At 35.5% G+C, this 16,080-nt stretch overlaps 1 protein-coding gene across 12 annotated transcripts in view; it reads right to left on the bottom strand.

Annotated features, from left to right (window-relative positions):
- NLGN1 (neuroligin 1) overlaps window positions 1-16,080 on the bottom strand; it is a 773,311-nt gene that overhangs the window by 601,915 nt on the left and 155,316 nt on the right. For 7 of the 12 annotated variants that reach the window (XM_074328067.2, XM_074328080.2, XM_074328082.2 and 4 more), the window contains exon 2: window positions 7,731-8,545. In XM_074328067.2, the coding sequence (XP_074184168.1) occupies window positions 7,731-8,223 (493 nt within the window). In that variant the 5' untranslated portion in view covers window positions 8,224-8,545. Of the gene's footprint in view, window positions 1-7,227; window positions 7,288-7,730; window positions 8,546-16,080 lie in introns of all 12 variants that reach the window. The other 5 variants (XM_074328041.2, XM_074328051.2, XM_074328044.2 and 2 more) reach the window with 1 other exon arrangement.

Below are 16,080 nucleotides of genomic sequence, written 5' to 3'. Positions count from 1 at the left end.
TCCTAACTAGTCACAATTTGACTTTGGTTGAGTTATTTAACCCCAGTAAGTGATAATTTCTCCACTTATAAAATACGCAATAATGATAGCACCCTTCTGAGATCTTCTTGGTGATTCAGTTTGAAAAAAATAGAAGTGTGCTTGGTTTCCCTCAGGAATTCATGTCTACCTATAACCTCCGAATGTGACTAAATTGTGTTACCCCCAAATTCATATGTTTAAGTCCTAATCCTGAATACTTCTAAATAAGAATGACCTTATTTAGAAATAGGGTCTTTACAGATACCATTAGTTAAGATGAGGTCATTAGGATTAGCCCCTAACCCAATATGATCGGTAACCACATAAAAGTGGAACACGGACCTAAACATGAGGGGATGTGGGGGATGGGGGGCTGTCATGTGAAGAGACATAGGGAGAAGACAATCATCTATAACCAAGGAGAGAGATTTAGAACAGATTTCTTCTACAAAGCCCTCAAAAGGAACCAACCCTGCTGACACTTTGGTCTCAGATTTCCAGCCTCCAAAATTGAGACAATAGTTTTCTGCTGTTTAAGCCACGCAGTTTGTGGTATTTTGTTAGGGCAGCCCTAGTAAAGTAATCAAGATGAGGTCATCCTGGATTAGGGTAGGCCATAAATCCAATGACTGGGCACCTTTAAAGAAGGCTAAGTGAGGACACGGAGATACTGGGAGACACACAGGGAAGAAAGCCTTGTGACAACAGAGGTACAGAGTGGAGCGATGTAACTACAAGCTGAGGAATGCTAAGGACTGTTGGCAACCACCAGAAGACAGGAAAGAGGCAAGGAGAGTCTCCTTCCGAGTCTCCAGAAAGAACCAACCCTGCCAACTCCTTGATTTTGGACTTCTCCCCTCCAGAATTGTGAGAGAATAAATCTGTTTGTTTTCTTTCTTTCTTTCTCTTCAGTCACATAGTTTATGCTAATTTGTTACAGTAGGCCTAAGAAACGAATACAATAATGTTATATAAAGTACTCTGTCCATGATTAGAAGTTACACTTCCACATCTAGTCCAGAGATAAAGATTATCAACTCCAGAATGAGTTTATGTAATTGTTACTAGTAAATGTATACACTGGTGTGATATTTGAAGTTGGTCATTTCTTAAACTACTTTAGCTTGTACCACTATTGGGGGAAGAAGAAGCGTATTCACAGGACAAATATTAAACGTCAAAAGATTATCAACAAAATCTGTAATGGTGAGTAACATAGAAGTGAAGAAAAGCAAATACTGTGTTATAATCATTAAGCTAATAGTATGTTGTACGAGTATATGTGAAAACAATAAAGAAAATGTGCTAATATATTGAGTAGGAGAAAGGAAAGCAGTTTCTACGAAGGATTTATTTTGTGGCATAATTCTTTTTGCTGATGGCATAAGTCTTAAATGTTTTCAACTTCAACCCCATTTTCTATAAGTAAAACAGTATTTATTCTCAGGAAAATTGAGTTGGACAACTACAATGGTCTTTTAATCATTTGCTTCAGGAGACTCTGCCTGTCAGTAAACAATGGGACAATTGATGTTGTTCTTTTAAAACTTTACAACCTTTTAGATCTACTTCATTGCAGAGTTCCAACTTAAACTGTTTAGCTGTTAGATGATTTAACCACATCTCTCCAGGGCTACTAATTCAAATATGAAGCCAAATCTCTGGTTAAGTCTGGTTTTATCTTCAAACCCCAAATGAACCAGATGTAATTATTCCCCTTTACAGTGATTTTTCTACTAGCAAATTGACCACTATTTTCTTATAAACAGAATTGTTGTTGCCGATATTGTGTTATTTTGTTTTATTCCCTCTGCTCTGAAATAGTCTCTTCAAAGAAAATATATTTGGCCACCAACAAATTATGTATCTTTTGGCAAGATACTTCATCTCTTTGGTCTTCCATATCTGAATTTGTAAAGTGGGAATAAAAGCCTCATAAGCTTGTGATATTAAATAAATTAAGAAGGCTAAATGTCTAGAACACATTAAGAGCTTACCAATTTTAATTGTATCTTCAGTTCCCTTAGTATTACACATCAAAAAACTCAAACCGAAGCAATTCGATGAGGACAGAAACCTGCTGCCATTTCTCTCCCTGGCCACATGATAATTTAAATCATCTACCTACCATTTTTCATCCAAAACTTCCAACTGTGTACTAGATGCCGTCTCTCTCTGAAGATGTTATTCTAGCATTCTACCATCTTTCTCCTATATTTCTAAGTGTTGCCTTATTACTATACACAAACATTTCTTTATTTCTTCCATCTTAACCTGCAGCAACAAAAACAACCTCTATTGCCCTTTCGCACCCATTTTTATCCTGCTCCTTTTTATAGCAAAACTCCTTAAAATAGTTATTTATGCTCAGCAACTCCAAATTTTCTCCCATTCTCTCTTAGACCCACATCAGTGTGTAAGACCCACACCATATCACAAAAGATCATTTTGCAGAGTTGATAACTGTGTTTATTTTGATGCATTTTCTTTACTTGCCTTCCTGGACAACAAAAAAATACCGGTTTACCTCTCATCTCACATATAACACATTCTCAGTCTCCATTGCCTTTCCTTCTCGTCTCCCAGACCTCTCTTCATGTTGGACTATCCCATGGATTAGTATTTGGTACCTTTTTCTTTTCTCCATTTTCATTTAATTCCTTTTATTCTCACTCAGGCTTCACATCACAGTGACTCCCAAATGTATATCTCCACCTTGACCTCACTCCTGAACTTTAAACTGGCTCCTTGATATCTACACTTGGATGTTTAATAGTCATCTGAAATTTAACGTATCCAAAACAAAATATCATATTTCCACTGTGCCTCTCTGCGTTCCTTTTTTTTTTCTATCTTAATTGATGGCAAATCTATTATTCTAGGAACACAATCTGCTCTTAGTACATCAGCCAGAATTATCTCTTTAACATAAAGTCAGATCATCCGAAACTCATCACCCCTCTTTCTACACTTTCCAGACTCACTATATACTAGATGTTCCTTAAATACACGAGGCAGACTGTCACCTAAATGCCTTTATGCTACCTCTTTGCTTTGCTCTTTCTCCAGATACACACTTCATCTCCTTCAGGCCGTCGCTCCAATGAGGACTATACTGATTTGATTATTGTTTCTAATATCACCTTCACCTTCTACACCAGCACTCTTGATCCTCCATGCTCTGTTTACTTCTCATCTTCTTACACCTCTTAAATTTAGTTGATTATTGCCTATATTTTTTGTCCACACACTACGATGTAAGCTCCAGAAGGGCAACAATTTGGTTTTGTTTGTTTGTGTGTTTGTTTGTTTCTCTGACATATCTCTCAGATCCAGAGCAGTAATCTAATTGGCACAGAGTAAAAATTCAATAAATATATGTCAAATGAATAAATAAATTAGCTAAAAATGTATAAGCAAAAAGGAAGAACATTCTAGAATATAACCTCTTTTTAAAATCACGTTGATAGGGATAGTCATTGTTACGCATATTTAATCATGCAAAAATCAGTCTCTATGCAAATAACAACCAAATATATCCTAAATATTAATATGTGGCAAAGGCTTTTGAATGAATTCAATATTATCTCAGGTAAAGGCTACTAAACAGAAGATATAAAAGAAAGAATAAAATGTACAAGGAGCCAAGAATTGTACCAGAGCCATCTATAAAGAATCTAATTTTCTAAAAATTGGGGTAAATAAAAAAAAACCTTCTTGCCACTGTAGAAATAAAAATAAAAATTAATTCTGTATTAATCTCAAAAGAACTATGCAAATAATAGTGAAAGTGCTGGAGAAATACAAAGCTACACAACTCTAGGGTATCCATGAGCCAATCAATTCGTCTGTGGGTTCTCTGGGTCTCTAGTTTCTCCTTCTCATGTTTACTGCCTAATATTTGACCACTTTACTGTTTGCTGGCAACTCTCACAAGAGAGCAACCTAGAGAAACAAAATGAAACATAAGCAAATTAAAGCTACTCTTGCTAACAGCCAGGAGACTATGTTGGGATCTTGGTCTGTACAGTAAGAAAACATGCATAATATTTAAAAGTATTTACTAAAATGAGTACAGGAAATGCTTTCTGGGAATCAGTGGCTGACCCAATTCAATTAAGGTGAGCATTAAATCTGTCTTAAATAGAGTCAACTGATGGAATAAAAAGAATTCATGACATATATGAATGTTCAAAAGAAGAAGGAAGAAAGGGAGGGCAAGAGGGTTGTGAGATACAGGCCTCTGGTATAGAAATTATCTACAGGAGGTAATTTAATGTAATGGAATTGCATCCAATATAAGCAAGAACTAGGGCCAAACCTGACTCTACCACTTACTAGCAGTAGAAACTGGGTCAGAACACTTAACTCTCCGAACCTACTTTCTTATTTGTAAAATAAGAATAGCAATAGAGTTTTCTCATGAAGTTTTTGTAATAAATGGTGTTTGTCCTCCATCTCCAAATCCCAGTTTCTATCACATGTTATCTGCCTATTTGGGCAAGTGTTGACAGTCATCTCATTTTAAGCCTCATCTTTTCTTTCAATTTTGCAAGAATAAACCCTGAAGAAATATCTAGAGAGTAATTAACATATGGCTCAATCTATCGTGGGAAATATAAAAAGATAGATTAAAAAGTGCAATTGGGACCTGTTTTAAATGAAAGGCAACCTATCAGTAAAAATATGCTTTCTTCTTCAATTGCATGGGAAAATATTATAAATGCTCCACTTAAAAATTATAGTAATGCATCTCTTGGAGGAGGAGGAAGATTTTCTTTTATACAGACTGAAGTACAAAAAAATGCCTTGTTATTTGTAAACTTACTTGAATTTAAGTTCTGTGGAGAGAGAGATCTTTCTCTGTCTCATTACCTACTTCCTTGATTACTGTATGAATTATAATAGGCAATAAAGAAATAGTTTTGAATGAATACAGTATGCACAGATTATAGTGTACCTGCCTCTGCAGGTGACCACACACAAGTAAAAAAATAAGACAAATAATAACAATCCAGAATTTTATTAGCACCTAGGTAAAATGCAGCACAACTGTATTCATACAGTTCCTGAACCATCTTTATAAACTCGTAGAATTCTGTTGAAGAACTCATAGTCCATATGAAATATATATCAGTATATGCATAGATTAAATGTCTAATATTTTCATAAACCAGGAAAATATAATTTCTTGAAATGACCAGAATAGAGCCTTCATGACAGAGAAGGAAAAAAAGGTAAAAGTTGGAGAAAAAATAACTCTACTCCTCTGTTTAAAAATCAAGTTCTAAACTTCAGCTTCATTTTTAAAAGACTGTAGAAAATGAAATTTAAATTCTTTGTTATATAGATTTGGGGATAATATACAAACAGCTACCAGAAGAAATTATTTAACATTAATGGGATATATTACATACCAAAGCTAAATAATTTTTTTAGAATGTTTACTATAAAAACACAACAGATGTGGATTATAAGCCACACAGACTGGAGAAGGTAGGTCTAGATTTTTGTCCTCAGGCTAATTATAATTCAGTTCGAAGTTTGCCAAAGTAAATAGCACAACCTACCTGCCTCTTTGCCAACTCTTTCATAAAGCACATAGAACCAGCAATCCAAAGAAGAATGAAAAAGAATTTTCTAATGAAAGCATTCTCTTCTGAAGAGATCTGAGAAGAAAGGTCCCTTTCTCATTTACCAGCTTACCTTTTGGTGTCTTTATCTTTTTTTTTTTTTTTATTGTAGATAGTTTTGTGTATTACACTCTATTTATGCATTCCTCAATAGCATCTTTATTTATGACTTTGCGAATCAACATCTTTGTGATAGGAGGTGAAAGTCACTTAGCTAATTACACATGCTTGATAAGCTGCATAATAATAACCACTGCAGTATTGTACATTAGTTGAAGGCATGTAAATTACTGCAGCTATTCTCATTTGAAGAAAAACTAGAGACTTTGATTTAGTTATTTAAAACACCCAGTTGTCTCTGTATCCACCTTAAGCACACTACGTTTTTAACCTAAACCATGGCATCAATAATAAAATCCCATTCTACCAGTATGACCAAAGAAATAAGAACAAAAACAAAACAAAACAAAATTCAATCTAATGCAAATGCTTCTTATCTGCAGTCTAGAATTTTGTTATATGGAGCTTCTTCCATATAATGCAATTGCCATAGAACGGTTTAGTCACTCCCCACCCCACAAGGAGGTCGTAATGAAATCTTCCTTGATCCAGCCAGGAGTTTAGAAGTGCACAGAAAGATAGAACATACAACACTAGAATATTAATATGACTTCTGTACGAAGACTGGAAATTCTACAAAGTAATGAATAAGGTCAAAATAACACATAGATGATTTACTGCCATAGAAAATCATACTCTCCTGTGAGTGATTCACTGGATGTTATATAAAAATGGAGTATGGACACGCTACATTCAGATGCAAGCTTGCAGCTGTCAGTATCTACATTTGCTCAATCTGGCTAGAGGATGATTTGAAGGTTGATTTAATTGTAGCTTCTGAATCATGTTCTTCCCTGTTTTAAATTGTTTAACATAAATATGAAAATGTTAAGGTAATTTTAAGACTAAATATTTAGTATAAAAATCTGCAAAATCTCATTTTCTCTGGAAGATTTACTGAAAATGAGAAGGCTGGCTGGGGGAAAAATGCCATTACTTAATAATAGTAATTGCCAAATAGTCATGTCAAATTTACCTTTACATGAGAAAATTCATGGGGTGTTCTGAAGGAGCTAAGAATAAAGAAACAAAAAACTAAGTTTATGACTGAACTTATCAATTTTAACAGGAATAGAAATCTATATCTCTAGAAAAGGGTTTGCAGATCAAAAGTGGACGAGTTGGGAAGGCAGCATCGTTTGGGTTCCTTGAAGGCAATGTAATAAGTAGTCTAAGTATCTTTTCCTCTCCACACAAACTCAAAGCAGAGATTCAACCTTGGTCGATGCTACCAGCACTAGAACACAAGGTACCACCAACGATCTTCATCATTATTAGCTACACAGCTAGAACTCTCCTTAACCATCTTTCTATTCCTTGACAAGATTCAATAAATTCCACATATCACCTAACCATTCACTTCCCAGCATCAGCAAATCATCCTTGGGGAGAATATCTTGTTCTTCCTTTGCAAGCTTCTTCCCCCATTTTTTATTTCCACTTTTATACATACCTCCTTTTCTACATATTTTCTTGCCGGGTTTCCTGGCACATTCCTTGGATATTCTTTTTACTGAAAAATGAATAGAAGACTAGAAAATAACATGGCGCTCCATCACAGACCGCCGGAACATGCAACACCACTATCTAACTTAATATGCTCCTGCATTTACTGAGTGCGAAAGATCCCCAATTCGTTGAGTCTGCACATGCAATGGAGAAATGTTGATGCATCTTCTCAGAAGTCATTTGGTAGGAAATGGAAATTAGAAACCCATTTCTACCTAAATATGCGTGCTGTGGAGGAAAGAAAATGAGTAGGCACGGGAAAAAATAAGAACAGATACACCAACACACATAAACAAAAAGAGCGGCATGCACGCATGTAAAATATGTCTACATGCCAAAAGGAAAAGCCATGCATGCTACCAGTACACGTGACTTAATATTGTTAGAACTTAGAATAGAAAAGCAAAATACAAATATATCTCCCTGTGTTTTCTGTAGTAAACTCACCATCCTCAGTTGGGACATAGATGTTTAAATACAGGCAATCTTCACTCTGGTCTTGTACATATGATGAAACCACATCCAAGTTATTAGTAAACCACACAGGAAGCATGACTTCTGGTAATCTGCCATCGATGATATTCTGGGGACAGACTGGAGCAAATTGAGTGGCATTCCTGATATCTGACCAGGGAGATGGCGGTTCTGGAGGCTGAAAACGATGTTCCCCTGTTGGCGGAGCTGCATATGGAACCCCAAGAAACTGAATAACAGGCCCCAGAATTTCATTGTTGAGTTCCTTCTTAATCCCTCTTATCTTGCCGAAATTGGTGGTCACCAGCGGATCTGCATCGTCCAGTTTTTGGGAGAGCACATGGGTGGCCTGAAGCAAACATCCCAACACACAGAGAGTCAATGAGGTACCCAATCCCCTGTGTACCAAGCATGCCATTACTGCTCTCCAAACATAGTTTGGCCACGTGTATCTGGGCGGTGCCATGGTCCCACATTAGTTGTCTAGTTGTCTGGTTACAGTGAGGCAAAGGTATTTGTATCCATGTGAGAAAGACCTTATCAAATGGTAGAATAGGCCTCCAATCTTTTAGAAGTGAGCTTGTGGAGAAAAGCTCAGAAAGCCCTTCATGCAGCCAGTGTCTCCCATTGATTTCTCATGTATTGAAGTAGCATCTTCAGTCATCACTATTTAGCAGACCATATCCTATTGACCATTCTGTTTTCCATAGTAGCACTGTGGCAAGAGTAGCCATTGACTGTAGATTTCCTTCTTACAAATCAAATCCAGTCAGGTGCAGGTCTATATCCTAGAGAATATGAAAATAAATCATTAGCACGAGCAATCTAAAATAGACAAAGTGATGGTAACTAGATGTTTAACAAGCTACAGGAATACATTAATAGGGGCTAGAGCTAGAGAGGTTAAATACTATTATAGGAAAATTATGGTTTGACGTGAGGTGACAGGTGAAGGAACTATTAGATTGAGAAACTTGCCTGCTGATTTTATACACATTTAAGTGGAAGCAGGTTTTGTTCAAATAATATAGTTTCAAGAGCATTTCACAGCATAGTATTTTTAAAATAAAGGTTATATGTGAGATTTCCTCTTTTTGATAGTCTTCAATCACTTCAATGAACCACACCATCAGCAAACATGCTCAAAATTAGAATTCGATAGCAGAAAATCTTTGTGTGTGTGTGTGTGTGTGTGTATACACATATATATGTAGAGAATTATTGGAACATAAACACGCTCTTTAAGAATAATTGTACATATTAAAAGACAAACAAACAAACAGAAATTCAGTCCCCAATCCCATGCTATGTAGAAAAAACAAAGCTAATGTTATAACAAGAGAACCAGTATTAGTTCCACCATGATCATTTAAGTTTAAGTACCTGATTGATTAACCTACTTGCTGCTTCTCAAAAGTCTTCTCAATGCATAAAATCATTGGTTACAGATCCCTCACCTTAAATTAAGGTTCAAATTTCAAAAATTTAAAAAGACAAAGGGCTTTAGACACAATTTAAAAAATAGAAGTTGGCTTCATATTTTGCAGAGTTTTCTGTGTTTTTTTTTTTAATCATCTAGCTATATAGTTTAGATATCAGTGAATTTGCAGTCTGAAAATTAATTTCTGGGTCAAAGTCAATATATTTTAAATTACAAATTTTATTCTCACTATCTGTTAGACGTCAAAAAAAGAATTTAAAAAAAAAGCTCGGTAGTTTAAAAGAACAATCATACCTAATTATGGCATGTTGCATATTAACTCTAATCACACGTCTATAACACTGTTTACCCAGTTCAACTTAAAATGCATCGGAATAAAATGTAACATTCAGTGTGATGCAATTCACAATGTAATTTTACATTAACTGCAAAATAGCATATAACACGGCGTATTTGTCTTTTCCTGTTCAAGCACCTTTTAAAGTGCTTACTTTGAAAATAATAGTGTTGATACGTATTACAGATGGTTCTATCCTGTCATATTATGGAAAGATGCTTAAAGAAGTGCTGGTCTGGCAGTTAGGCTGCCCTGACTTTGTGTTATTGAAAAGGAGATTGTAAAAGCTATATAGGGCAGCAAGAGATTTGGTTCAGTCCCGGTGTTCTTTTCGCCACTCTGAACAGTCCATCACAGAGGCAATAAGGAGATAAGTGTCTTTCTTCAAAAATACCGCAGTCTGTGTTAATTCGCATACATTTGCTGTGAAAGCATGTCAACATACAAAAGACAGCCTCAGACCCATCCCACTCTTGTCCCAGAACTCTAGCATGTACTGAAGATTTAGCTACTCAAATCCATTTCTGTTAAGCGTATATTACGCTTATTCTTGAGCTGAATCCTGATGGGCCACAGCACGACTGAGTCTTTCCTAGTAACATTCTGGTGTTAAAAAGACCCTTTCTACATGTAAAATAAAGAACCTGTCATGAGGCCTTAAAAGTCTCCATCACCATTTTTATTCACCCTAATTTTCAAGTACAACGATTTACACAAGTTCGTCTGTACATACTTGGTATTTCAGTAATAATAATAACTACTTGTTTGGTTATTAACAAAATAACACTTTTTTGTGTGTGCATTTTATATATCCTTAACTGTGTTAAAAATAAAAGGGCTCTTTTTTCTCACTGATGTGCTACCTTAACACAAATTGTGGAGGGTTAGAATTATGTAAGCCATGGCGAATTTTTAAATTCTAATAATGTTTAGTTTCTGAGGTTACAGAAATATCCCATTTCTCATGGGCTTACCTGTATGGAGCACTACAGTATTGACCCCAAAGATTTTTCAGAAGTTGCTTCTATAATAATAACAGTCATCTAAGTCTGATGTAAAAATATGGCTGGCTTAAATTACTGAAATTTAAAATGTATATAGATATATTTTTATATTTATAGATATAGATATAGATATGCCTAAATATAAAAACTCAAACTTTTGGCAGTTTTTTTCCCCTATTTATTGGTGCTTTCTTAGTATATGCCATACCCTTAGCTTTCATGCATTTACATCTCCTTTACAACAACCCTATTGGTTCATCAGTTATCCCTTTTACACTCAAGAGGAACTGAGAGTTACAGAGGTTAAATACCTTGGCCAAGGTCTCCCAGCTAATCAATAGCAGATCCAAAAGCCCATCGGCATCTGATTTAAAGGCTATCCTCTTGATCATTGTACATCATTTAGTCTTTCACGTCACAATTAATACTTTTTAAAAAATTGATCCCAATACACTTAAAATTGAATTGGAAAAGTGTTTAATTTCCTTCAGAAGATAGAGTCTAGGTAAATATTCTGACGATTTCATAGAAACAGAGGAATTTAAATGGTGTACCCTGTTCTTATTGGAAGTTTAGATTTATTTTTTTTATTTTTTATTTACCTTTTTTGTTTTACATTGAATGCAGTGATTGGTTGTTTCTGTTAAAATAATATGTAACAAAAAGAAAACCTCTACTTCATAATAGCCTAACTGTCCACTAATAGATACTGATAAATGAATTATGATATAGTCACAAATTGGAATTCCATACTTCAGTGAAAATAAAGGACCTAGACCTAAATATATCAACATTGATAAATATCAAAAATTTTGAATAGAGCAAGTTATAGCAGATTGGGTACAGTAAAATGTTATTTAAATAAAGCTTAAAATATGTAAAATAATACTATATATTATTCACAGATACATAAATATGTATTAACAGGACATTTGCAACCACTGGGTAAGGAGAAAAGGGAAAGAAATTAGTTCTAGCTATTAATTAATTGACACCTATGATAGATAACCTGTGGTGAGGCCTTAGAAGACCACCAATTAACTACAGCAAGTTTTACAAGTCTTAGTATTTGATAATGTTGTGTGACACACACACACAAACACACACACACACACCTTTGTTAGGAAATTCTCTGTATTTACCTCCATGTTTCAAATATTTTGTAATAAATACTTAAATTAATGAGGTCAGAAAAGCCTTACTCAGCAGACCAGGCAAGTAGATGTGCCTATCAATCCACATAGGACTAGCATCTTCTGATTTTGTAGTTAATGGACATACAAATTCTTCCATTATTCCACCCTTTGCGTTAAAACATGTTTTATCCCATTGAGAGAAACACAATAAAAAAATAAACAAACTTTAAATGACATCATAAATGGGAATATATTATCTCTCTTGCATTAATTCATCTTAATAGCTGGTTTATCAACTAGTTTGTTCCAGAATGACCCAGACCAAAGTGATGAATGTGGAGACAGTAGTGAGACTGGGACATTAGATAAGCACAGGGGGTGGCCACATTCATCAATCTTTCAGTGACTCATCAAACATTTACTGCGTATCCGCAATGTATAAGCTATCATGTTAAATGTTGTGAGAATATAAAGACAAGTACAATCCAGCCATTGCTCCCAAGTAGCTACAATATTGTAAAGGAATATTGCTTTGTTTTTGTTACTTGTTTTATTGTTGACACCCCCCACCCACCCAGCCCACTGAATTTCCTATTCAAGGGCAAGGATTTGGGGCTGTTGCCTTTGAAATAATATCTTTATATCCATCATAAAATCTATATGAAAACCCTTTACATAGAGCTGACATTAACAAATCTCAGCTGATCTGGATTGACTGTGTGCTTATCACCAAGCTGCGTAGAGCTTGACCAATACAATTGATTGCCATTATTCATTGTAGTTATTGTCTCTGTGGTCATTGCATACACTGAATGAGGGAACACGGATCCATTGTCCCTAGGGAAACACACACACACACACACACACACACACACACACACACACACACACTTAACAGTTATAAACTATAATCTTAAACCCTAGAAACAATTCACCTTAGTAGATTCTGTTTTCTTTAGTTTACAAAAGAGAAAACAAGGTTCAGAATTGTTAAGTGGCTTGTCTGAGGAGACCCTACTAACAGGATTGAGAGTTGAGACCCCAACCCCTCCAGCTGGCCTGGAGCTTGAGCTTCTTATGCCGTACTGCACTATCTCTACCAACCCCACCCTCTGTTCAGCTCCGTCTGAGAACTGAAACAAGAAGGCAGAGCATCACCTCAGCTGGAAACGTGATCATAGGGCAACTCAATTTTTTTGCTGCTTTGCTCATGTCTGTGAATGACTGAAAGAATCATGAGCACAGATTTTGGGGTTACAAATACATTTTAGTGAATAGGCAGATTTGTAAATATAGATCCAGGAATAATGAAGACTGACTGTATTAACCAAAGCTAAACAATGTTTTGTACCTATGAGTGTATGAGTTAAGCTCAGAACATATCAGCCTATCAACAGTGCTCTGTAATGTTTAAGAACTGGGTTTAGTAATAATAATATAATCATACTCGGATATAATAAAACTGGTTTCAGTGGATTGTGGCGATTTTCAATGGCCAAGTCTGGCCATGTAACTGGAATGTGCCTATGTGACTGCCTCACTGCCTCACTATAAGAAAACCCAAGGACCAACAGAGTTCAGGCTTCCTGTACCAATATGTTTCACATGCACACAGGTGGTGGTTTAAGGCCTGGAGACAAGGGGCATCCTGTGTGACCCAGCAGTGGGGCAACAAGAAGCCTGAATCTGAGGTTTCTGGACCCAATTCAATACATACCTTTCTCTTGCTATTGCTCTATTGTATTCTTTGCCTGTAATAAAGCTGTCCAATGAGAATAAACTATTTGAGTCCTGTGAGTCCTTTCTGTAACTGAACACTTAAAGTAACTAATGTATAAGTAAATCATGTAGTAAATACTTAAAAATTGGATGAATAAACAAATGAATGTAATTGCAAAAAATGTTGCTAGCCTTTAAAAGAAGAAACAGGTCTACCTCAAGTTAGTAGATTAGGAAAGAGTTCATGAATCAGGGGAATTTGAGCTGGGTCTCAAATAATGAATAGGATTGAAACATACACTGATGGTCATACAAGACATCCCAGGCTGAGTACACATTCTAAAAACAGTGGAGAGGTTATGTAGTGGATGCTGTGGTGCTCAACCTTCCTGGAGCTGGCTCATATTCCAATGATTGGTACACACCAGTGTAGAAAGACCAACCATACCAGCCCCAGGGTTCCCTGCGGAAAGGGGCAGAGGGTGGAGTTGGCTGGGATTCTCTCACTCCGTCCCAGGTATTTTTTTCAATGGCATGCCCCAATAAACTTTCAGCTGGCAAACTCCCATCTCCAAGCCTTTATTTTCACCCTGAGAAATCTAACCTATGACAGAAGGGAAAGAAACAGCCACATTTGAGGAGGGCACAATTTAGTTTGGCCAGAACACAGAGTAAATGAGGTTGAGCATTGAAATGAGACAGACTGGCATTGGCATGCCAGGTTACAGCCAAATCAAGCAAGCCCTTCGTTAAAAGGCTAAAGAGTTCGGATTTTATTCACTGGGTGATGAAAAGCCATTAAATATTCCTAGCAGGGGAAGAATAATATTAAGTTTATTCACAAGAAAATTAAACTAGCAGTACTGTGGAGCAGGGATCTCCAAAGCACTGTGTTCATATGCCACCACAAAATGACCACATTAGAAAAGGGAAGCAAATTACTGAACTTCTATGTATCACAGTATTTTCTATAAAGCAAAAGAGAAAGAAATTAAGCTTTGCTAATATGAATATATGTTTTAATACAAGTGCCTTCACATGGCTATGAGATGTATATAACACTATGCATCTTGGGAAGGCGTAGATTTTCTATAACGCAGTAGGTTTGCCAGCAGTGGCATTTTATTGTTGTTTTGTTTCCTTTTCAATGTATAGTGCAGTATTAGAGTTTACTTCATTGGATGAGTAGATTTATACAGTTTTCATCATGTTTTAATTGAAGTAACCTTCACAAAACAGATTACTGCATTATTTCCCACAAGATAAATGTAGATTAAAGAAATACTAGTAATACAATCATAAGAACAAGAAATGAGCAGAAATGAAACTTCTCCTACTTATAGTATAAGCTCTTCTTCAGTTACATTGCAAACTAAACAATGGCTATTTAATGATTTATAACAAGTCAGACAAAAATATTTGAAAACATCAAGAAGATAACATGAAATACGGATTTATATCGATTTCATTAGCTGTGAACTGCACCCCAAGAATCTCTATCTTGAGATATTAATGAATGATGGAATGAAGACGTCAAGATTTATAAGATATTAAAAATACTGATTTTATCTTTCTCATTTTTTAATGTCTATTTTGTGTATGTTTTTCGATTTGATAATAGAAATACTTATGTAAGAATATATATATATATATATATATATATATATATATATATATATATATATATATATATTATACTTTTTATGGCTTGGTTTTCAAAACCACAGGATTGCATGATTACAAAGGTGTGAGAACCATTACCTTAGTCAATGAATTGGTGATAAAGAAATCAGAAATAATTTTATTTTCATGTTCAGTTTGAAGTCCAGCTGAATACATCCACATTTATGTGAAAATGACAACAAAAACAACTAATATTATAGACCACCAACTAGTTGCCAAACCCTGTCTAAAGTACTTTATGCGGTTCGTGTTCATGTCTTTTAGTCCCCACAACAAACTAATAAGCCAAGTACTGTTGCTTGAGATGAGGAAAGTGAGGCTTTAGATGGTAAGATAACTTCATCAAGTCCACACAGCTAAGAAAAGGCAGATGCAAGAAACAAACCTAACTCCACAGAAGAGGCTCTGAACCTTTATAATACAGGACATTTTGCTTTGCTCCCCGTTGAGACTAACTCAATGAAGTCATATGCTCAGGGTGAGGGTTTGAGGAGAGTGAAATTCACAGGACACCAATAGGAAGGAAATAAAAAGACTGCTGATCTGCTTGCTGGGGTTAATTAATAGGCATAATTTATATAAAATAGGCACAAACAGAGTGATATTGAGGCTTTTTACCAGCAATATTCCATAATCTGAAGCAGAGAGTAAATAATACAAGTTAGGACTGTGGATAAGCAAGGTAAGAATGGTAAAATTTCAAGGAGCAAAGGTTATAAGAAATGGTTATTCTAATGTTGAATAGAGTAACTAAATTTGGGTAGAAAGATATGTAGTACTGGAAGGGTACAAGGATAAAAAGTAAGAAATAATTAGAACCAAGGATTACAAGGGGTCTACTCTGTGATGAGAATATCAAAGTTCCAGACCTTAAATATGTAAAAGTTCAAGGTATGCCATGGCCCATGTAGGGGTCATACCAACATGTTGCTACTGAGGACTAATGCGGGGACAAGTATATTCTGCCATGGCCGTTATTAATTAATAACTTGGTTAATGGCTA

This window comes from Rhinolophus sinicus, chromosome 17 (assembly GCF_057876585.1).
Source record: "Rhinolophus sinicus isolate RSI-liver-muscle chromosome 17, RSI-T2T, whole genome shotgun sequence".
NCBI lineage: Eukaryota > Metazoa > Chordata > Mammalia > Chiroptera > Rhinolophidae > Rhinolophus > Rhinolophus sinicus.
Note: the sequence above shows the minus strand (reverse complement) of the source record. Positions and strands in the feature narration are given on the sequence as shown.